Source organism: Perissodus microlepis, chromosome 6, assembly GCF_051167445.1.
Source record: "Perissodus microlepis isolate ML-2025 ecotype Zambia chromosome 6, ASM5116744v1, whole genome shotgun sequence".
In the NCBI taxonomy this organism is placed as follows: Eukaryota; Metazoa; Chordata; class Actinopteri; order Cichliformes; family Cichlidae; genus Perissodus; species Perissodus microlepis.
In genome coordinates, this window is record NC_140466.1 from 40666772 (window position 1) to 40691949 (window position 25178).

The window sequence follows — 25178 nt, forward strand, 5'->3', positions numbered from 1 at the left end:
TTTTAGACCAAATTCATGATTGTAGTTTGTAACTGCAGTCGATAATGTGGGTGACAGTGATCAAAACTGTAGGTGCAGAATAAGTGAGGGCTGTATTATGGACACCTACTGGTTCGCATTGGTTGGTTTGCATTTAGAGGTCGTCATGCTGTCTTTGACAAACACATGCACACACCACTTTGAAGCGTTGATGTATTCCCCCCACTGATGAGGACACAACTGGGTCCTGATTTGTGCATGGGGCTTATGTTAATGACACACAAGACAGATGTCGAACCAAGTGTTACCATTTTCTAATAAATGTGATTCTTAGTTTAAAGCTAAAGTAAATCCTAATTTATGCTTGGTGAACATGAACACTTTTTCAAGATACAGATTATATGTTAAAGTTTCTTTTTGCCAGTTTACCGTGTTACAAAGTTATTTACTGGCATAGTTACATTGTTGTTTTCTTCTGAAATAACTCTGTGAAGTGGTCCTGTTGTGTGTGGATTTTGTATAAGCTGAGGCACAGAATGAAACCAAAGTTAAATGACGAAATGCACGTAAATTAAAAATATTATGTTACCATGGCGATGTGTGTGAGTAAATATTGTGAGTAGAAATATGTTGTTATAGCAGATACAACATTTACACTTGACTACATTTTTGTTAAACAAGCATCAACATGGTTCTAATCCTCTTTGTGTCAGTTCCATTGTAATCAAGACCAGATGATTGTTAAGTGTCTTAATGTAAAACAGGTTGAAAATAGTGCATATGAAGTGATATTGTTACAAGATTAGTTAGGGCTGACAGCGTGCTACTTTCAGCTAAGAACACTGCTTACAATCATTTCACACTTGATTATCCGTCTGTCTCTTTCTGCTGTAATCGAGTTGTACTGCACACATGCACACGCTTTATTCTGCTATCTACTTCACTTTCCATGTTTTTTGTGAAGTTCCAATAATATGTCTTTATTCAGAAACCCAAATCCTTAAGTTCATATTCAACAATTGGTCTGTCCTAAAAAAAAAATCAGATTTCTTCATTTCTTTTGGATATTTGTCACACTTTAATGTTTCAGATCATCAAACAACTTAGACAAAGACCTAAGATAAACTAAGTAAATACAAAATGCATTTTTTAAATCATGTTTTCAGTTATTAAGGGGAAAAAGCTGCCTGGCAGTATGTAAAAAACCTAATTATCAGTTGTGCTTAGAACTGCAATCATGTGTTTGGCAACGAGTTTGGAAGAATAATTATTGAGCCACACTGGAGTTTTTTGACTATGAATAATATGTATGTTTAAGGTCATATCAAAGCATGTCAGTCTGATCTGGTAAGACTTTGATTAGGTCACTCCAAAACCATCATTTCAGTTTCTTTGAGTCATTCATATCTAACCCAAGTGAACTTGAGCTTCAGGACACAAACATTGTTCTTAAGAATTTTGTGGTAGAGAGCAGAGTTCATGGTTCCACGTCATCAAGGTCCTGAGACAGCAAAGCCACCTCAGACTCTAAAACTACCACTGCCATGTTTGACTGTTGGCATGATGTTCTTTTTATGATATGCCGTGTTTCTTTGCCAGAAGTTTAACTTTATTCACACCAGTCTGTAGTATATGTTTCTAAATATTTGGGGGATCAATCTTTGGCTCATGTGAGACGAGCATTTGTGTTGTTTTTTGTCAGCAGTGGTTTTCACTGTCCCACGACTTCCATTTATGCCCACTCTCTTTTTTTATTGCGCTTGAAATAATTTTAAGAGACTGGCTACTCCAAGAAAGGTTCACTACTCTTCCAAGTTTACCTTCATTTGTGGATAATGACTCTCGCCAGGATCTGTTCCAGAAGTTCCAGACTGACAGTGACTTTGTTCTCTGTTCTTTAGTTTCTATAAATTGTTGCTTTTTGTGATCTTACAGCTTACTCCTCTTCGTCATTCAGGTTATATGTAAGAAATTTCTTGATTCAACATTTCTGGTATTGATCAGGCCCAGCTGTGGCTTGTGAAATTGAGCTCAGCATTCCAAAAAAATGTGGTCAGCTAAGTAAGTAAACTTTATTAAAAACCAACTCCCAAAACTACTTGGACTCAAGTGCTTGATTAAGGACAGTTTTTTTCTTCTTTTTTTGAAATAATGAAAATTCAGGGCTACTCAAGGTCTTGAATAATAGCTTGTAGTACCATATCACCCTATTAGAGCACTTCACTCTCGCTCTGCAGGCCTACTTGTTGTTCCTAGAGTATTTAAAAGTAGAATGGGAGGCAGAGCCTTCAGCTTTCAGGCCCCTCTTCTGTGGAACCAGCTTCCAGTTTGGATTCAGGAGACAGACACTATCTCTACTTTTAAGATTAGGCTTCAAACTTTCCTTTTTGCTAAAGCATATAGTTAGGGCTGGACCAGGTGCCCCTTAGTTATGCTGATATAGGTGTAGGCTGCTGGGGGATTCCCATGACGCACTGGGTGTTTCTTCTTTGGTCACCTTTTTCACTCATGTGTTTATAAACCTCTCTGCGTTTAATTATTACTTATTATAATCTCTGGCTCTCTTCCACAGCATGTCTTTGTCTTGTCTTCATTCTCTCAGCGGTAACAGTAGATGCCTGAGCCTGGCAGTGCTGGAAGTTTCTTCCTGTTAGAAGGGAGTTTTTCCTTCCCATTGTCGCCAAAGTGCTTGGTCATAGGATTTTATGTGATTGTTGGGGTTTTCTCTTTTTTCTTTTTATTATTGTAGGGTCTACCTTACAATATAAAGCGCCTGGAGGCGACTGTTGTTGTGATTTGGTGCTGTATACATAGAATTGAATTGAACTGAATTAATTAGCCGAATGAGACATAAAGGAAAGCATTTTCATATGTGATGGAATTAATAATAAATCACTTAAAAGTACAAGACAAAAAAGAAGAAAATGTAACAAAGTGATTTTAAAGTTTCAACTATGTTTTAACTATGTTCAATTTCAATTCAATTCAATTTTATTTATATAGCGCCAAATCACAACAAAAGTCGCCTCAAGGCGCTTCAAAGATACAGAGAAAAACCCAACAATCATATGACCCCCTATGAGCAAGTACTTTGGCGACAGTGGGAAGGAAAAACTCCCTTTTAACAGGAAGAAACCTCCGGCAGAACCAGGCTCAGGGAGGGGCGGGGCCATCTGCTGCGACCGGTTGGGGTGAGAGAAGGAAGACAGGACAAAGACATGCTGTGGAAGAGAGACAGAGGTTAATAACAGATATGATTCAATGCAGAGAGGTCTATTAATACATAGGGAGTGAGAAAGGTGACTGGAAAGGAAAAACTCAATGCATCTTGGGAATCCCCCAGCAGCCTACGTCTATTGCAGCATAACTAAGGGAGGATTCAGGGTCACCTGGTCCAGCCCTAACTATATGCTTTAGCAAAAAGGAAAGTTTTAAGCCTAATCTTAAAAGTAGAGATAGTGTCTGTCTCCCGAATCCAAACTGGAAGCTGGTTCCACAGAAGAGGGGCCTGAAAACTGAAGGCTCTGCCTCCCATTCTACTTTTAAATACTCTAGGAACAACAAGTAGGCCTGCAGAGCGAGAGCGAAGTGCTCTAATAGGGAGATATGGTACTACAAGGTCATTAAGATAAGATGGGGCCTGATTATTTAAGACCTTGTATGTGAGGAGCAGGATTTTGAATTCAATTCTGGATTTAACAGGAAGCCAATGAAGGGAAGCCAAAACAGGAGAAATCTGCTCTCTCCTTCTAGTCCCTGTCAGGACTCTTGCTGCTGCAGCATTTTGGATTAACTGAAGGCTTTTCAGGGAGTTTTTTGGACTTCCTGATAATAATGAATTACAGTCGTCCAGCCTGGAAGTAATAAATGCATGAACTAGTTTTTCAGCGTCACTCTGAGACAGGATATTTCTAATTTTAGAGATGTTGCACAAATGGAAGAAAGCAGTCTTACATATTTGTTTAATATGTGCATTGAAGGACATATTCTTGGTCAAAAATGACTCCAAGGTTCCTCACAGTGTTACTGGAGGCCAAGGTGATGCCATCCAGAGGAAGAATCTGGTTAGATACCATATTTCTAAGCTTTTCAGGGCCGAGTACAATAACCTCAGTTTGATCTGAATTAAGAAGCAGAAAGTTAGCAGCCATCCAGGTCTTTATGTCTTTAAGACATTCCTGCAGTTTAACTCATTGGTGTGTGTTATCTGGCTTCATGGACAGATAGAGCTGGGTGTCATCTGCATAGCAGTGAAAATTTATGCTATGTCTTCTAATGATGCTGCCTAAGGGAAGCATGTATAATGTAAACAGAATTGGTCCTAGCACTGAACCCTGTGGAACTCCATAATTAACCTCAGTGTGTGAAGAGGACTCTCCATTTACATGCACAAACTGGAGTCTATTAGATAGATATGATACAAACCACTGCAGCACAGTACCTGTAATACCTACAGCATGTTCTAATCGCTCTAATAGGATATTATGGTCGACAGTATCGAACGCTACACTGAGGTCTAGCAGGACAAGCACAGAGATGAGTCCACTGTCAGAGGCCATAAGAAGATCATTTGTAACCTTCACTAAAGCTGTTTCTGTGCTGTGATGAGCTCTGAAACCTGACTGAAACTTTTCAAGTAAGCCATTCCTCTGCAGATGATCTGTTAGCTGTTTGACAACTACTCTTTCAAGGATGTTTGATATGAAAGGAAGGTTGGAGATTGGCCTATAATTAGCTAAGACTGCTGGGTCTAGAGATGCTTTTTGAGTAAAGGTTTAACTACAGCCAGCTTGAAGGCCTGTGGTACATAGCTGATTATTAGAGATAGGTTGATCATATTTAAGATTGAAGAATTAATTAATGGCAGGACTTCTTTGAGCAGTTTTGTAGGAATGGGGTCTAAGAGACACGTTGATGGTTTGGAGGAAGTAATTATTGAAGTTAAGTCAGAAAGATCAATTGGAGAAAAAGAGTCTAACTTAACATCAATGGTACTAAGAGTAGCAGTAAGGTCACAGAGAGAGAGAGAGAGAGGATGATAAGGTGTGCATGGATGTGATTGGGTTTTAGAGTACCTGTGGAAGTTGTTCTTCCCTTTGTCTTTGGAACATTGGATCTAAGAGTTCATCGTCATCGTCTCAGTTTGTCTCCTCTCTAAGATCTGAACAAAATCAGCAACAGCACTAATTCATCTCCTTGATTTATGTGGTGGTTTGTTGTGTTGATGTAGATGTTTGTACTTTTTTAAATTGATGAGTTAATGTACCAAAATATAATACAGTCATCATTTCTGGGTAACAAATTCCTGGCATGAACTTAGTGTAATGTAATGAATGTAATTACAAATCCTTCCTTATTGTTTTGGGCCATTGTTTGGTCGAGTGATTGAGCATCTCTCATGCCTTTGATTGCACACTAAAACACTACTTTACACAAAATCAGTCCATGATTCATCTGCTGGTTTCTCACTTTTGCCTTCTTTTCCTCTCTCTGTCTCTCTCTTCACATATTGCCCACAGGCACGTATTAATTGAAGAGCCCTTCTTATAATTGGTTCTAATTGTTAATCACACAGCCCTATTAGAAAACAGTCTAATTAGAATTACAGATGATCATTAGCTGAGGTCCTGTCATTAATTGAACATTGTGACCTTGATAATTACTGTAGGCCTACATGGATTCTATGTGCTAAATAGAAATTTCATATTTACTCTGAAATTTTCCAAAGACGGATTTTTTCTTTTAATGAACCTCTAGAAAGTCATCTTTATATGACCCATTGTCCTTTGGTTGACTGTTGTAGAGGGCTAATAACCTGTTTATCTTGCTAGTGTCAAGAACAAGATGAGCTCTCTGACAACTTTTTCATTTTCATTCTCAACAGTTTCTGTCTGAGGACTCAAGAAATGTAGCCTGTGGTAGCAGCTTTAATTGGCTTTGTTTTTCAGGTGATTATCTTTCAGGTAATACTGACGAACCGCACGTTGCAGGTGGGAGCACCACTTGTTGCAGCTACATATTCCACTTCAGTATCTTTTTCAAAAATACCTGGCCATAAACTAACTGGCCCCTCAGCTGCCTTTTTTTCCTTTTCCGTTCACGTTACTAAAGTTTAAAGGACTGGCAGTCTGTCCAGACTGTGCCCACTCATTTGCCTACCTGTATGTCAGCTGTTATAGAAACACCTGTGACACTAAGATGGATAAGCAATTCAAACTAACTTCCCTCAAGAATAACCAGGCTATGATGTGGTCAGAATATTTGTCTGCATGAACATTTTGGACACTTCTTATTGACTTAATAGATATTAAAAAACTCTCAAAGATGTTGTTAACATCCTAAATACGTCAAGTATCCCAAACAAATATTGTTAACCCTGTGATTGCATTTTATGTTTAACTACAATTAGCTGTAGATGTAGATGAATGATGGGTCATAAACTAAATGAGGGCTTGATGTTAGATTTGGGAGAGTACAGAGTTTTGGAAGTGTACAGCCTGCGTGAAAAAACTCATTTAATCACTGGATGTCATCCATTGGTTATTGAATCGCAATTTTAAAGCTTTAACATTCATGTTTTGGTTACTGCCATGTTTGCTTTTCTGAGCCAGAAGTGACCATATTTGGATGAAAGACTGTATCCTAGCTAGCTATCTTTAGTTAGTAGCCGCATCTGTTCAAAACAGTCAGAGGCGCAAACAGCGGTAAGAGCCAAGATGGGGTCTCTGCATCATAGAAATATAACCTGGTGTACCACATTAGCTACCTAACACTGTTCTCACATGGCAGTTTCTTATTGTAAAATGTTGGCCATTTTATCTGTCGAGAGTATTCACCACTGTTATTGTAGTCGTTTACGTAGCTTCCGACGCTAATGCTAATGCTAATGCTAATGCTATTGCTACTGCTACTGCTACTGCTACTGAGGCAATTGGAGGGCTACACAACGCCATCAGTGAGCTAAACTAAACACCTGGATAGCTTCGTAGTGATTGCAGGATATTTTAACCACACCAGTTTAAAGGCTGTGCTCCCTAAGTTCAAGCAATGTGTGGATTTTAAAACCAGAGGAGGGAGCATGTTGGACTTTGTGTATACAAACCACCCAGATGCATGCAAGACTACCCCCACACACACACACCTCGGCTGCTCTGATCAACTTTTCATTATGCTGGTGCCTGCTTACAAACCACTTCTGAGGCATAGCAGGCCAGTAACGAAACTGTCACGGCTGCCGAGGCGAGCCGTGTGGTGTTGGAGGGAGAAAGGACCCAAAATGCAGGCAGTAGATGATAATGCTAGTGATGTTTATTTACAAAGTGGCGTAGTGGCAAAACAGGCAATGAGGGATGACAAATAACTAAAGAAACCTAAACTGGGAAAACTAAATAACAAACCTGAGATGATACCAAACAGTGTGAGAGGCAGAGAGACGCAGACAAGGAAAAGGACACCGTGGAACACAGACGAACCGGCAACAGGCAGGAGAACACACAGGAGTCCAAAAACAACCAAAAGAAACCCCCCGAAGCACAGAGAGCAGATCCAAAACAGTTCGGGAGGCCAACCCGGAGGACGGCGGCACAGCAGTCCAGAACAGTTCATCTCCGGAGGCCGGCCACGCGGAAGGCAGTGGTGACGGCAACACATGTCCGGAGGCCGGCCGCGCTGAAGGCAGCGGCAGCGTTCAGGAGGTCGTCCACAGTGGCGATGATGCCCAACAAGCGGCCTGGCAGATGACTGACGATGGTGAGGCGGCAGTTGGGGACCTGAAGGCGGCAGTTGGGGACCTGAAGGCGGCAGTTGGGGACCTGAAGGCGGCAGTTGGGGACCTGAAGGCGGCGTGGCCCCCGCAGCACCAGGCGAGGCAGAAGCTGAAGCGGAGGCTGGACCAGGCGAGGCAGAAGCTGAAGCGGAGGCTGCTGCAGGCGAAGCGGAGGATGCTGCTGCTGCAGGCTAAGCGGAGGATGCTGCTGCTGCAGGCGAGGGTGAATGATGCTGATGCTGCAGGCGAGGGTGGCTCTGCAGGCGAGGATGATGGCCGGACGGGCTCCTCGGACCCCCCAGCAAAAACAGTCACAGAACCAATGCTAGTGATGTTTATTAACAAAGTGACGTAGTGGCAAAACAGGCAATGAGGGATGACAAATACCTAAAGAAACCTAAACTGGGAAAAAATGTCCACCACCTTACACTCGGTCATCACCCATCTGGACCTGAAAGATACCTTCGCCAGACTCCTGTACATTGGGTTTAGCTCATGATTTCACAGAGACTAATAGAGAAACTCTCCTTACTTGGCCTGAACACCACCATATGTCTCTGGATCCTGGTCTTTCTGACTGAGAGACCTCAGTCTCTCCATGTTGGGAAAAACATCTCCAAGCCTATTACACTGAGCACTGGTTCTTCTCAAGGCTGTGTTCTCAGCCCACTGTTGTTTATGCTGCTAACATACAACTGTGTATCTAGATATGAGGGTAACCTAATCATTAAGTTTGAATATGATACCACAGTGGTGGGACTGATTCGTGGAAATGATGAATCATTGCATTGAAAAAAAGTTGAACACCTTGAGGTCTGGTGTAGGGAGAACCATCGGGTGCTAAATGTAGCCGAAACATAAAAGGTGATCATCGACTTTCACAAGGTGTGGATCAAGCATGCTCCCCCCCTTCAGCATCAGCGACCAATCAGTAGAGGGAGAGGAAGATGTCAGGTTCCTAGGTGTGGAGATCTTGCAAGGTCTGAACTAGCATCAGAAAATCTCAGTGATCCAAAAATCGGCCCAGCAAAGAAAGGAGTTTGAAACAAGTCCCTCTCCTCACCAGCATCCTCAGAATTTTTTTAAGTGGTGTGGTTGAGTGTTCTAACATAATGTGTGTCAGCGTGGTATTCTAGCTGCAGTATGTCAGACAAAACATGACTGCAGAGACTAGTTGGAGCAGCCGAGAGTTTCCTTTCCTCTGTCCAAGACCTCTTCCAGAGATTCTGCAGGAGTAGGCCACTAAACATCATAAAGGACCCCTCACACCGTATCCATAAATGTTCTTAACTGATGTCATCAGGCAAACGGTTCCACGTTAAAAGAGCTGAACCTACAAACTGAACCTACAGACTGAACCTGGAGACTGAACCTACAGACTGAACCTGCAGACTGAACCTACAGACTGAACCTACAGACTGAACCTGCAGACTGAACCTACAGACAGAACCTACAGAATGAACCTACAGACTGAACCTACAGACAGAACCTACTGACTGAACCTGGAGACTGAACCTACAAACTGAACCTACAGACTGAACCTGCAGACTGAACCTGCAGACCGAACCTACAGACTGAACCTGGAGACTGAACCTACAGACTGAACCTACAGACTGAACCTGGAGACTGAACCTACAAACTGAACCTACAGACTGAACCTGCAGACTGAACCTGCAGACCGAACCTACAGACTGAACCTGGAGACTGAACCTACAGACTGAACCTGCAGACCGAACCTACAGACAGAACCTAGAGACTGAACCTGCAGACCGAACCTGCAGACTGAACCTACAGACTGAACCTGCAGACTGAACCTGCAGACCGAACCTACAGACTGACCCTACAGAATGAACCTACAGACTGAACCTACAGAATGAACCTACAGAATGAACCTACAGACTGAACCTGCAGACTGAACCTACAGACAGAACCTAGAGACTGAACCTACAGAATGAACCTACAGACTGAACCTGCAGACTGAACCTACAGACTGAACCTACTGAACCTACAGACTGAACCTACAGACAGAACCTACAGACTGAACCTGGAGAATGAACCTACAGAATGAACCTACAGACTGAACCTACAGAATGAACCTACTGAACAGAATGAACCTACAGACTGAACCTACTGAACAGACTGAACCTACAGACTGAACCTGCAGACTGAACCTGCAGAATGAACCTACAGACTGAACCTACTGAATGAACCTACAGACTGAACCTACACACTGAACCTGCAGACTGAACCTACAGACTGAACCTACAGAATGAACCTACAGACTGAACCTGCAGACTGAACCTGCAGACTGAACCTACAGACTGAACCTACTGAACAGACTGAACCTACAGACTGAACCTGCAGAATGAACCTACAGACTGAACCTACTGAACAGACTGAACCTACAGACTGAACCTACAGACTGAACCTGCAGAATGAACCTACAGACTGAACCTACTGAACAGAATGAACCTACAGACTGAACCTGCAGAATGAACCTACAGACTGAACCTACAGACTGAACCTGCAGACTGAACCTGCAGACTGAACCTACAGACTGAGCAGCTTTCTCCCACAAGCTGTTAGAATGCTGAACTGCTGATTAGGACATATACAGTACTACACCCAAGACTGTGTGGCAATGTTTCAACCTTAGTTTTGATTATTTGTCATTCCTACACAGTCACTTTTACCAACCTGGTATTAACCACTGGTTGCTGCTTACAGCCAGTGAGAGACTGTTTTACAGCTAGACGTCTTGGGCAGTGTGTGCGTTTGTGGGGTTGCTTAATTGACGTTTGTTTGTGTGTGTTTTTAAAGGTTTGTGTTGACCCTGAAGTAACACGCCTTTATTTTGCCTGCACTTGTTGGACAGCAAATTGAGTTTAACCCTTTAATGACCTCTATCTCATCAACATGATCAATACTTGCCATAATTTCAAAGTGCTATCGACAAAACTCTTTTTTTTGTCTAAAATTAACATTGTTGTTAACAAAAAGTTGCCAAAAACACCCAATGTATCAAATGTGATACAAAAAATATATAATAAAAATATATCATACACAACATGATATAGCAAAAGAAAGTGGATTTTGTTATAAGGGTTATTAAACATCTCAGTTCTTTGATGGGTTGGGTCTTACAGGGTTAATTTCCAGATTATTTGTTTCAAGTTTCATGACTCTAAAGTTGTCTTGGAAGGTTGTGACACTGTGTTCATGAAATCTGTATAAAGGTCTGAGACACAGTACTGAAAACAAGCTTTGCTGTAGTTCGACAGCTCAGCCACTTGATTGTGGTGTGTAATAAGACTTATTTTCACACAGTCATTTGGCACTGTCACCAAGTGGCAACACTGTAACACAGCAGTTCATTTCCTGTGTATGTAAAGAATTTCAGTATATGTAACTGTAACTAATGTGTTCCTCCCTTTTCTCTCTCACTGTAGGCACTTCCTCTTTAAAACAGGCACAGGCACTACCCCCCTCTTCTCCACAGCTACTCCTGGCTACACTATGGCAACAGGCTCAGTGTACTCCCCTCCTACCAGGCCGTTACCTAGGAATACTCTATCCCGCTCAGCCTTCAAGTTCAAGAAATCCTCCAAGTACTGCTCATGGAGGTAAAATGAATTTTTCACCTTATTGTCCATCAGTAAGAAAGAGAACCTGCAAGCACACGCTTTGACTTTACTCAGAGTTTCAGGAGTTTGGGAAGATGCTGGCAAACAAGCTCGAGTTAGACTACTCCTGGGCCAATTTGGCTACCGGGGTATGTTCTTCAGATGAGTGGGAAAAACACACAGCACACTTTGCATCCTGTCTCTTTCAAGAACTTTCCCAGAGAGCACAGAGAGAGGCGGTTCTCCCAGATCCACACAACTAAAGTGATATCCACATATTTGATAACACTATGCTGATTTTGACTGATGCTTCAGCGATGTTGTGAAATTCATGCCATTATTTCCCAGTGTGAAAAAGAATCAGAATCATCGTTTTATATGATGTTCAACTTTATTTTAGAAATGAAACGACGTCTTTTTGTCTTTTGACTCTTTTTGCTGCTCAGCTTCCTTTCCTTTCTCCTAACTGTGACTTTAATCTTAATCTTTTCCATTTTTACTGTTTTAGTTTAGCTGCCCTGTAATGTAGAGAATTTCCTTTTTCCATGTGTTAGAGAAGAAAAGGTTTTCTCTTTTGTCCTCATAGAGATCACATTTGATCAGTTTTTGGGTCACTTGATAAATTAAATCAGTATATTTGTGTCGAGAAATAAATGCAAAATATAAAACTGTGAGAAAGAAAGAAAGAGAATTCATAGATATTTTGTTGTACTTGATAAGCATCAAATTTATCTTTTTTTATGCTTTGCTTCAGTAGAGTAGATGTTTATTTAAATAGAATCAAAGAAAGTGGATCTATAAAACCATCAGCACGAGTGTGGAGCTCTCAGGTTCGAGGTAAACGATTGAAACAACTACAACAGGAGTGACAAGATATGCTGAGCAGAGAATTCACGAATGCTTTCATGTGTTGAGACTTTAAAGTAGAATCTAGAGAACAGGTGACTCTGCTATTTGTTTGCCTACCACAGATTTGTGGCTTATTGTAATGCCTTGATAACTATTTTATATCCTTTAACTCTCCTTTTGCAAGTTCCACACAACCAGAAACACTCAGTGCAGGGCGAAACTCTGATCAGATGTTATTTTCCACAGACATAGAGATGTAGATATATTTTATCGGCAGTGTCCAATGATGCAGATAAAATGACCAATGTTAGGAAGTAGCATGAGGTATTTTGGGAGTGGTCACACAAGGCTTCAAGCTGGAGCTAACGTTTATTTGCAAAAATAAATACAATCCCCAATAAGATGGTGGGATTGGTAATTAAATAAATGAGTGCTTCCAAAATTACTCCAGAAAACTGTGACACGTGTTACAACCTTTGTTTCCTTTGTTTCCTTTTTTCTCAGGTGTACAGCCCTCAGTGCAGTAGGTCTGTCTGTACTGCTGTCTGTCATGCTCTGTTACTGCATCGGTAAGCTAACACACACACACACACACACTCACACTCACACACTTATAATGCCACTGAATGACAAATGAAATCTTGTATTTGTGTCCACTGTTACTGTGAATTCCTGCCGTCTGTTCAGCGTCTTGATATAAGCCATCCTTGTGCTATTGTTGCTACATGTGGGGGTTTTCTCTCTGTGGGATGAGCCCATCAGATAACCAGATAGTTAAGTTATTAAACCCACACTCGGCAGAGACATCTGCCTTAGGTCTAATACCAAGAGACAACACCTGCATAAAAGTACAAAAGAATGACTCGTTAAGATCGTCCCCTGACAACATTATAGTTAGGAAATGCAATATCTGTAAGAATTCATATATTATATCTGAATTTTCATCTTTAAAAAAAAAACAAAAAACATACATATACATACATAAAAAAAAAACACCCATCTCGCCCCTGCGGGCGGTTTATCCTTCAAGCTCGGGTCCTCTACCAGAGGCCTGGGAGCTTGAGGGTCCTGCGCAGTATCTTAGCTGTTCCTAGGACTGCGCTCTTCTGGACAGAAATCTCCGATGTTGTTCCCGGGATCTGCTGGAGCCACTCGCCTAGCTTGGGAGTCACCGCACCTAGTGCTCCGATTACCACGGGGACCACCGTCACCTTCACCCTCCACATCCTCTCGAGCTCTTCTCTGAGCCCTTGGTATTTCTCCAGCTTCTCGTGTTCCTTCTTCCTGATATTGCTGTCATTCGGAACCGCTACATCGATCACTACGGCCGTCTTCTTCTGTTTGTCTACCACCACTATGTCCGGTTGGTTAGCCACCACCATTTTGTCCGTCTGTATCTGGAAGTCCCACAGGATCTTAGCTCGGTCATTCTCCACCACCCTTGGGGGCATCTCCCATTTTGACCTCGGGACTTCCAGGTTATACTCGACACAGATGTTCCTGTACACTATGCCGGCCACTTGGTTATGGCGTTCCATGTATGCCTTGCCTGCTAGCATCTTGCACCCTGCTGTTATGTGCTGGATTGTCTCTGGAGCATCTTTACACAGCCTGCACCTGGGGTCTTGCCTGGTGTGATAGACCCCAGCCTCTATGGATCTTGTACTCAGAGCTTGTTCTTGTGCTGCCATGATTAGTGCCTCTGTGCTGCCTTTCAGTCCAGCTTTGTCCAGCCACTGGTAGGATTTCTGGATGTCAGCCACCTCCTCTATCTGCCGGTGGTACATACCGTGCAGGGCCCTGTCCTTCCATGATGGTTCCTCGTCTCCCTCCTCTTTCTTGGGTTTCTGCTGCCTGAGGTATTCACTGAGCACTCGGTCAGTTGGGGCCATCTTCCCAATGTATTCTTGGATGTTCGTTGTCTCATCCTGGACTGTGGTGCTGAGACTCACCAGTCCCCGGCCCCCTTCCTTCCGCTTAGCGTACAGCCTCAGGGTGCTGGACTTGGGGTGAAACCCTCCATGCATGGTAAGGAGCTTTCTTGTCTTTATGTCAGTGGCTTCTATCTCCTCCTTTGGCCAGCCTATTACCCCAGCAGGGTACCTGATCACGGGCAGGGCGTAGGTGTTGATGGCCCGGATCTTGTTCTTACCGTTCAGCTGACTCCTCAGGACTTGCCTGACCCTCTGCAGGTACTTGGTGGTTGCAGCCTTTCTAGCGGCCTCTTCATGGTTCCCATTCGCCTGCTGGATCCCCAGGTACTTGTAACTGTCCTCTATGTCTGCAATGTTGCCTTCTGGTAGTTCAATCCCCTCAGTTCTGACTACCTTCCCTCTCTTCGTTACCATTCGACTACACTTCTCCAGTCCGAACGACATTCCAATGTCATTGCTGTATAGCCTGGTAGTGTGGATCAGTGAATCGATGTCTCGTTCACTCTTGGCATACAGCTTGATGTCATCCATGTACAGGAGGTGACTGACAACTGCTCCGTTCCGTAGTCGGTATCCGTAGCCAGTCTTGTTAATGATCTCACTGAGGGGGTAGCTGGTGTTTTGCACCTCTGGTATTCTTGCCAATCCCTTTCTGTGCCCCACTCATGTATTGACCCATGTGCCTGTTCATCTTAGCCGATATGATGCCTGACAGGAGCTTCCATGTAGTACTGAGGCAGGTTATTGGTCGGTAGTTGGATGGGACCGGTCCCTTCTTGGGGTCCTTGGGGATCAGGACCGTTCGACCTTCGGTTAGCCATTCCGGGTGTCTCTCGTTAACTAGCAGCTGGTTCATTTGTGCTGCCAGACGCTCGTGGAGTGCAGTCAGCTTCTTCAGCCAGTAGGCGTGAACCATGTCGGGCCCTGGTGCTGTCCAACTCTTCATACTGGAGACCCTTTCTTGGATATCTGCCACTGTGATGGTTACTGGTCCCTGTTCAGGGAGGTTGCTATGGTCTGCCCTCAGATCCACTAGCCACTGAGCATTGCCGTTATGGGTTGCGTCCTTCTCCCATATGCTCTTCCAGTATTGCTCCGTCTCCAGCCTTGGTGGTGCTGTTCTCTTATTGTTCCCTTGCCACTGAGAGTACACTTTTGCTGGTTCTGTGGAGAACAGCTGGTTTATTCTCCTGCCTTCTATCTCTCTGGTGTACCTCCTCAAGCGGCTGGCCAAGGCTGTGAGTCTTTGCTTGGCAGTTTCCAAGGCCTCAGGTATGGGCAGTTTGCTGTATTTCTTATGCACCTTCTTTGCCGCACCTTTCTGCAACTCCGTTAGTTGGCTAACCTCCCTCCGTGCTGCTTTGATCTTGCTCTCTAGCCTCCTTCTCCATGGAGGGTACTGCCCCTTGTGGCTGTTCAACTTGTAGCCAAGCATCTCACTGATCACTGCTGCCGTATTGGAGATCAGTTTGTTAGTGTCTATATATATATATATATAGCTGTGGTCATAAAAAGCCCTTCAGTGCTTTTCTTTCTCCCCTGCAACACTTTCAAACTGTCAAAGCAATTTACTCCTTGTTAGATTGTGTGCAAGAAGGAAGAAGAGAAAAAACAGAGTCAGAGGGGAGTTTTTCTTTTTCCAAAGGTCATTGATTCCCACAGTAGAACTAAAGCAATTACAGCTGAAGCTCAGACGGTCCTTGGACATGTAGATCCCTCGCCACTGGCTTTGTGGGCGGTGTGGTGTTGGTGGGTGGGGAGGGGGTCGGGGGAGGGAGCAACTGTAATGTCCACATTTTGACTTTTTTCTCGAAATAGAATTACGACTTTAATCTGGTACTTTCAACTTTATTCTCAGAATGCTCTGTGATATCTGTGTTTTTCTTCGTGTGGCCCTGATACTACAAGCTAACATCATACTGAGTAACAGTTTGATTACGTTGAGTTTATTTGCTAAATGCAAGTCACATTAGGCGAGGCCCACGTTAGAGCCATTTCAGAAAAGTTTCAGTAACAGTAACCACAGTCCTGCATAGCTGAGCAGGAGTGGGTGGTAGGCAGGACCGCGCTGTGATCTGAGATACAAGGCGGAAAGAAGAACGTTTTTTAAGAAATAAATGTCATAAGGTGGGAAAATAAACTTCCTGTCTGAACTAAGGAATCGACAAAAAGTGAGTGTGAAGCCAGGGAAGACACAGTGCTGTGAAAAAGTATTTTCCCAGAGGCCTGACTTTGGAATTCTTTGCATATTCATGACACTTAAATATTTCAAGTCATCAAACAAATGTTAAAATTATATAAAGATAACCTAAGTACATACAAAAAATGTAATCTTTCTATAATATTTTAATTGAAGGGACCCTCCCGACCCTCCTTGTTAATAATGAATTAACTGTGATTGGCCACATTTCTGGGAAAGCTTAGCTTCACTAACCCTGGTCTGATTACTGCCAGAGCTGCTGACAAAGTGAAGAATCCTTAAAGATCTCAAATACAAACATATCCTCCTGTAACATGAAGAAACTCAGAAACAGATGAGACAACACATGGATGGATGGAGTCTACAGTAAACAACATATATACACACCAGTGAAAGAACAAAGTGAATTTTAAGTTAAAAAACTGTCAAAGTAAAACTGACATTGTGTAAGAGTGTTAGACTTTGTGTTAATAAATAACACGTGCACTATAAATTTAACAAAAACAGGTGGGTGGAATCATATTTGTCACATTCATCTTTTATCTGCCACAGAGTGAGGAGTTATTATTCAGTTTTATAGAGACAGGAATGATCACCTGAAGCAGGTTGAACCAGTCTGAAGGAGCTCTGTAGCCTCGGTAGTGTGGAGCGGTGCGTCTCATCAGCTGTCCACGATGGAGAGCAGTTTGTAGCTTGTTCAGTGACCTCCTGGGACTCACTGACTCTGATGGTTCCAACTTTGTGAATCAGTTTGTTGTTCCTGCTGGCGTCTCTGCACTGATGCTGCCCGCTCCCCCAGCAGACAACTAGATGGTGCTCGCCACCACCTACTGGTTCACAGTCTATCAATACATAGTTTATCAATACAAGTATTAGATATATTAGTCACAACTATGAAAAAACTATAAAGGAAAAACCCGAAACGTAAGAAACTACAGGAGCAGTCACCGCAACAAGACCAACCCCCAAAACAAGTTTTACAGGTGGTCCACTGACACTTTTTGCCTCCTCGAGATTGCTTTTTTTTTTTTTACTAGTTTTGCATTTGGCTACGGTCAGTGTCACTTTGGTAGCGGAAGGCGATACTTGGACTGATGGACTAATTCTTGTATAGTGTTTTTCTACTTTACCTGACCACTTAAAGCGCTTTATGCCTCTTTCATACAAGCACTTTCTTTCTATTTAACATTCACATGCATTCACACTGCAGTGGATGCAATGGAGAGCAACATGGAGTTAGTATTTTGCCCAAGGATATTTGGCATGCAGACTGGAGCATTCAGAGATAAAAACATCAACCTTCCAATTAATAGATGACCTACCTCTTGAGCTATAGTCACCTCCTAAACCTGGACTCTAGAAAGGATGTGCAGGTAGTCCAAAACCTCCAGGATAGCACATCAATATTGACATTTTGTTACCAGCACAGTCTCAAGGGCATGGAGGAGATTTCAGGAGACAGGCAGTAACTCTAGGATAGCTCGACAGGTAACTGTACAGGTGCAGTCCTTTAGCAGAAGTATCTGCTCCTTTGTGCAACGAGGAACAGAGCCCTACAAAATAACCTCCAACTGGTGTGAATGTCTCCAACCAAAAACAAAGTTCCTGAGGAAAGCCTGAGGGTTCAGCGTCCTCTAGTGGGCTCTGTGAACACTGTCTGGCACAATGGAGGCTTACTGGCATTTGCCATAGAATACAGGAATTGGCAGGCGCACCATGGGCACCCTGTGCTTTTTGCAGGTACACCCTGAGCACATGTTGCAAATGTGCAATGGTATGGAGAATGTTCTGCTGCCTGTAACTTCATTCAGCATAATGTTCTGGGGAGGCACAACCATGAAGGGCCACAGATGCACAGACGTCTGCAGGCTACTTAATGGCACCCTGACTTCCATCAGGTACTGGCTGTACTCCTTGGATCCATTGTCAGACCCTACACTGGTAGAGTCGGTCCTAGGTTCTTCCTGGTGAATGACTATTTCATGTGGCGAGAGCATGCAGGCAGCTCATTGATGCCCAGGTCCAGATCCCCTGAGAGGAGAACCCTCCCCACACCCAGGATGTCATCTGTCATCTCATTCGGAGCCCTTATGCTGCACATGGGGGCCACACAAATCACTGAGTACTATTTTGTGTTACAGTGAAGTTTTCGGCTGCCAAGTTGCATAATTTCTTCGTCTTGATTTTCAGCATGAGTATCTGTAGGTAGTACAAGGGGCAAAACAGGCTTCTATAGCTCAGCCTGCAGGGGCTCACCCTGTAGCTCTCCATAAGACTTCTCTGTGGGTTTCTTCTGGCTTAAAAACAGTTAGCCCTCACAGTGAAGTCATTCTCTCACACACACACACACACACACACACACACACACACACACACACACACACACACACACACACACACACACACACACACACACAGCAAGAAGATTGGTGATTTATGTTTCTGTGCATTTTCATATTTCTGCGTCCCAGGTGCTATATGTTCTTTTTCCTTTTGTTTTGTTTTTATTAGAGATGCAGCATTGGTACATTACATTACATTGTGCATTTCTAATTGTGTGCTATCCTTTTATTATATTTTCTCCTAACTTCCCTTTTTTCTATTCTTCCTGTCAGCTTAGACATTGTCAATTTTCAATTCAGTTTTATTCATATAGCGCCAAATCACAACAACAGTCACCTCAAGATGCTTTATATTTTAAGGTAGACCCTACAATAACACATGCAGAAGAAAACCCAACAATCATATGACCCCCTATGAGCAAGACCTTTGGTGACAGTGAGAAGGAAAAACTCCCTTTTAACAGGAAGAAACCTCCAGCAGAACCAGGCTCAGGGAGGGGCGGGGCCATCTGCTGTGATTGGTTGGGGTGAGAGAAGGAAGACAGGATAAAGACATGCTGTGGAAGAGAGACAGAGATTAATAACAGATATGATTCAATGCAGAGAGGTCTGTTAACACATAGTGAGTGAAGAAGAAACACCCAATGCATCATGGGAATCCCCCAGCAGCCTACACCTATTGCAGCATAACTAAGGGAGGATTCAGGGTCACCTGGTCCAGCCCTAACTATATGCTTTAGCAAAAAGGAAAGTTTGAAGCCTGATCTTAAAAGTAGAGATAGTGTCTGTCTCCTGAATCCAAACTGGAAGCTGGTTCCACAGAAGAGGGGCCTGAAAACTGAAGGCTCTGCCTCCCATTCTACTTTTAAATACTCTAGGAACAACAAGTAGGCCTGCAGTGTGAGAGCGAAGTGCTCTAATAGGGTGATATGGTACTACAAGGTCATTAAGATAAGATGGGGCCTGATTATTTAAGACCTTGTATGTGAGGAGCAGGATTTTGAATTCTGGATTTAACAGGGAGCCAATGAAGGGAAGCCAATATTATTACATTGTCTTATTATATTACATTATATTGTACATATAATGTAGTGACTGGAAGAACACTGATAGAAATCAATCAATAAACAGATAAAAGAAAAAGAGGAGCCTCTAGAGAATTTATAAAATCTTGGAAAAGCAAAATGTTTTTGGCACAACTGTGCATCCAGATCATAATTCTGATTGCAAATGTTGCCAAACAGAACAGGATTTAAAAAACAAAGAAACCGCCAAGAAGGCCTGACCATGCATGTACGACAGCTAAACGACAGAGCCTTGATTTCAGAGGACACAGTGATAAAGACTTAATTGGACAAGATTCAGAAGTAAACTGTAGCTTACTACGCTTCCTGAGAAATGTGCTCACACCTGCTGACATAGAGTTGTTATACATTCTGAGCACTGACCTGAGGGGATTGCTCATTTTAACCAGCTTCACATGAGCGTACAGCACTGTGACTACAACAGACCAAGCAGTTAAATGTTTTCCTCTGTAAATATTCTGGACATTAGAGGTGAGACAGCGTGGACGCTGTCACTGTGGGTGGGCTGAACTGGGCGCAGACAGAGTGAAGGCCTGGTCTGCTTTGGGGTAGTCAGTCTTTTTCATGCTGCAGATTTTTCCACAATGGAGTTTCTATTGCACTCTTCTCATTATGTTGTCAGTTCCACAAAGGTAATATAAAATATCTAAATAATATGAAATATTTGGTAGCAGAAAGCTGTTGACACCATGTGATGGATGAATGTATAGTTTTTAAATTGAATCTACCTTTAAATCCACAAGATTGTTCTACTGGTTTTTCGCTCTCGCATGATCGTTGCCCTCGCCATTATCCTCTTACCTTATGACTCACACAGACGCCGACACATGCACATTCAGGCTGCTGTTGATTAGCCAGCACTCTCCCATGACCCTTTGCTCATGGCCTCACTATGAGGGGTTGTGGGTAACAGGCTAGCACAGCAGGGCTCTAATTTAATGAGGCAGATGGTTGTCTATGTGTGTGCAGAATAACTGCATTAGTGTGTGTTGAGTGTCGTAGGAGGATCCACAGCAGGGGTTTCTCTCAATAAATGTTGCCATGTTAAATCAGTAATTAGTCCTTGACACAACTCTCTCACTGTAATACGTATTACAGTGAGAGAGTGCAGAAATCAGATATTCACGAATTCTTTTAAGTTCCAGACAGTAGAGACATTATAGAGGTGGAGCTTTGCTATTAGAACAATGTCACATGTCACAATAATGTTGATCCTAGAAAAAAATAGCTCTGGAAAAGAAATTTGGCTTAAGATTGTCACACAGGATATATCAACAGATTATATTAGTTGTTAACCTTTCTGTTTTTAAAGCAGCTACCTGTATTTTGTGATGAAGGTGTTGTTCAGCCTAAGGAGCTTGGAAAGAAAACCGTCTGAACTTCTGTAAGTTTTCTTGAAGACGTTTCATCCCAGAAGCTTCTTCAGTTCTAAGAGCAATTGGCTGTGAATCCCAGATTTAAGCCCTATAGGAGTGTCCGAAAGAGGGACATGGACCCCCTATTGATCCTCTAACTCACTAAATATATGAAGTGTTAAATGTGATATGTAGTCTGAAGCAGTGATGTGGTGGCTGTAGCTCAGAAGGTAGAACAATCTGCCAGTTAGAAGGTTTAGTCTTTACCTGGTCCGGTGTGAGAGTTAAAGTGTCCTTGGACATACTGAAGCTCAAAGTTGTTGTTTGTTGGTGAGCTTGACAGACACAAAGTGCTGTTTAAGTTTGAATAAATGTGGCTTGTAATAAAAAGTGCTCTGAATGTGCAATGAGACTGGAAGTGAAATAAATAATGAAAAAGATGCTAATGATACATTTGTTATAACATTGTTGGTATTTACATTGTTGTGTCATAACAAATTATCCAATCAAGCTACTTAGGAGAAAACACAAACATCAAGATAAGCTGTGGATGTCAAAGTGCTTAGAAAACACAGGCAAAGACTGTTTTTACAAGGTACAAAGATTTAGAGGCAGCTTAATCACAAAGTGTGATAGTGTTTTATGTGTGTCTAGATTATGAACACTAATTGGTAAATTATTAACTAGTATTAAAAAGAGTAGATGAATTCGTCCATTTGGAGCATGTAGATAGAGTTATTGATGGGAACTTAATGTTTGTTTGTGTGTTTTATAACTTCTGCTTTCTTTTTTATTTTTAAATGTATTTTGTTTTTCGTTTTATTTATATTTGTTCAAAAATAAAGCTGTCAATCAAAAATGTGAAGTGTTTTATAAACAGCACTCCATGTTCATGTGCATCATACTTATGGGAGATGAAAAGATAACTGAGATACTGTAAAAACGGTTTATGTGCCTGGCTGAGTGTGGGTTTCCTTTCAGACAGACATCTGATTATCTCTGGGCTTGATGATAGAAAAAGTATTTTGATTTGGATCAAATTAATCCCGCACTACAGATTTCCTCAGATACATAACAACTTTTTTATGTCTATAATTAAATCTAGAAGTCATCTTTACAGACTTTTGTTGAATTGAAAAACTGTTGCCTGTGTACTAGGATGTTTTGAATTGTTTGGCAAGTCCAACACAATGAGATGGCCAACAAGACAACGGTTACAGGTAAAGGAACCCTGAGACAGATGGAATAAAACAAAAAACTATCTGTATTTAAAAAAATGAGGAAGAAAACACAAAATCCAAATAACAAAATGTTTCACAAGGGGAGAAAAAATAGCTTCAGCTAATAAATGCAAGGCACTGGGGGTAAATAAACTACCAAAATAAAGCAGGAGCTAAATAACCATTAACAGGGAAAGGCATAAAATTATATAACAGAGGGGGAAAGACGCAGGAGGACTAAACCCTCTGAAACAAACAGAAACTGGAACAATGAAATAAAAGATGAAAATACAGTGCTAAGGAAAAGTGTTTGTCCCCGTCCTGATTTCTTCCTTTTGTTGTTGTATATGTTTGAGGTCATAAAACACATTTTACTATTAAACTAAGATAACTCAAACAAATCCAAAACAAAGCTTTCAAACAATAATCAAGCCCACCTGGCCAGAACAACACTTGCCTCAGATAAGATATTGTTCATGATTCAAGGTTGAGATAAAGACTGGTTCCAAAGAACAAACCTCTGCTGACACAGACGTGTTCATGATCCACAAGACTTTTCGGAAACTATTCTGTGGAATTATGGCATAATATTTAAACATTTTGAAAGGTTTGCATCCTGTTACATGTGGTGCAAAATGAACAGCATTCCATAAAAAGGTCAAATATGGTGGTCGTAGTATGATGGGCTGCTGTTGCTTTGCTGCTTCAGGATCTGGATGACCTGGCGTGACCTTAAACAGGCTGTTCTCAGAACCCTCCAATTTTATAGAAAGAATTCTATAAAGACGACATGGACAGCATCCCTCCACGGGGACGTGAGAAATCCATATCGCAACACTTACTTACTCTTCTCGCTGCCAGCAGCACAACTTATTATTGGGCAATTCTTTTTTCACACAGGGCCAGACAGGTTCAGGTCCATTGTTTTTCACTTAATAAATCTGATTTTCATTTAAAACTGCATGTTGTATTTACTGGTGTTAGTCAGGTTTGTTTGTGATCTGAAACATGTGACACGCTTGCTCATTTTGTTACAACATAATTCTGAGGCTCCTTATCCTGTAGGAGTGAACAACAGTTTGAGCTGAGATCTGTGATGAGCTGTGTGGTTAGACTGGTGTGTGCTTGCATATTTGAGTGTCTAATAGATTACTGTTGGTGCTCTGCTGAACACTAAACATTTTGCCTCCCTGTTCGTCTGCTCCTCTTTGCAGCCATGCACCTGTTTGGTCTAAACTGGCAGCTTCAGGAGAGTGAGGGATACGGAGCCTTTGAAAATGGAGGTGGAGGAAGAGACACAACACCCAACACATTTATAGTGTCTACAGACAACAGTGAGTCCCTGCTTAAAGAATTTTTCCTTCCCTTTCTTTTGACATTAAAAACAATAAAAGCTGTGGAAAAGTTAAAGGCTGGCGGTGCAGTGAGGCAAGAAACATGAGAGCTGAACGCAGGAGCCCAGGATAGCCTTCAGAGTTTACCACATATTATAATCTGCCACTCACTCTCAGAGGTTAGGGTTTCTCTCCAGCCCTTTTCAGAGTCTGATGTTTGATATCACTTTGATGCTTGGCAGGCACACACGCACACACACACACACTGAGTTGGACTTGAACAACACCCTTAACTGGCTTTTTTAAAGATGGAGATGTAGTGACCCTGCTCTGACTCCCTCTGGACTCGAGGCAGAAAACAGGAAATGGACAGTACAACTCAAAGCAACCAGATACAAACCAAACAGATTTTCACATCAATAACATGCTTTGTTTTTAAGTTATGCAGTCTGAACTTACTTTTAGTGCTGAAAACTTATTTTGAAGGCAGTGACTAACAGCATTGCAAAGAAACCAGAGAAGTATTGTAAAAGAAAAATGAGTGTAACAGGTAACAGAGATGTAGGACAAAAGCCACGGCTGCTGACCTCACCCTGCCAGTCACGCTTTTGTTAAATGTGCAGCTTTTCTGTTCTGTGGTTATTCTCTCTCTTTGTCTGCCTGTCAGACTCTTTTAGTTTCATGTCTTCATTTTCTCAGCTTTTCTTGCCTTTTTTTCTCAGTTCTTTCTTTTCTTTTTCTCGCTGCTCATCCATTCTGTTCACAACCACAAAGCAGTGCTGAATAAAACTTAACATGAGCGAGATAACAGCAGCACACACCGACTGTTGGAGGATGTTTACTGAAAGCTGTGAGGGCTCTGAAATCGTTGTTTGGAAACAGAGAAAAACTGTAAATGTTTCCTTTCTGCTGGCAAAAGTTTGCCCCCAAACTTTAAACTTACAACAGTTTAAATATGTGCAGGGATATGAGTCACAGATAATGTTAAAGAAAAGAAAGAAAGAATTAAACAGGTTTAAATGATTTAGGCAAAGAATGAGTTAAATGGCAGTATTGGAAAGCAGATCTCCACTCCTGTGTGTTAGCTGTTATACACAGGAAGAGTGAGGAGAACTACAGAAACGTCAGGGGTGGGAATCTTTCTCACATAAGAAATAATAGTTTGTGTCTTTGAGTTGAACACTTGTGTTATATGCAGCATGTCATATCAGCGTAGCTAATGCATATCACAGGTAAATATTCACACTAGGGCTGCCACAAACGATTATTTTGATAGTCGACTAGTCACCGATTATTTTTGCGATTAGTCGACTAATCAGATCATCATCCATTGGACGTACAGCTTATTGCACCAGCAGCATCTGCTCTTATATAACTATCATTAGCTTACAGCTTTAAGTGTTTAAGGTCTGTGCTAACTAAAAATAAAGACAAGATGATAGTTTATTAAATTTTAATGAAATTTGCAGATTGTTTCAGTGAAGTTTAATAA

At 42.0% G+C, this 25178-nt stretch overlaps 1 protein-coding gene across 7 annotated transcripts in view; it reads left to right on the plus strand.

Annotated features, from left to right (window-relative positions):
• tenm3 (teneurin transmembrane protein 3) overlaps positions 1 to 25178 on the plus strand; it is a 360038-nt gene that overhangs the window by 236175 nt on the left and 98685 nt on the right. For all 7 annotated transcript variants that reach the window (XM_084932347.1, XM_084932346.1, XM_084932341.1 and 4 more), the window contains 3 exons: positions 11194 to 11367; positions 12721 to 12785; positions 23567 to 23686. In XM_084932347.1, the coding sequence (XP_084788473.1) occupies positions 11194 to 11367; positions 12721 to 12785; positions 23567 to 23686 (359 nt within the window). The remainder of the gene's footprint in view (positions 1 to 11193; positions 11368 to 12720; positions 12786 to 23566; positions 23687 to 25178) is intronic.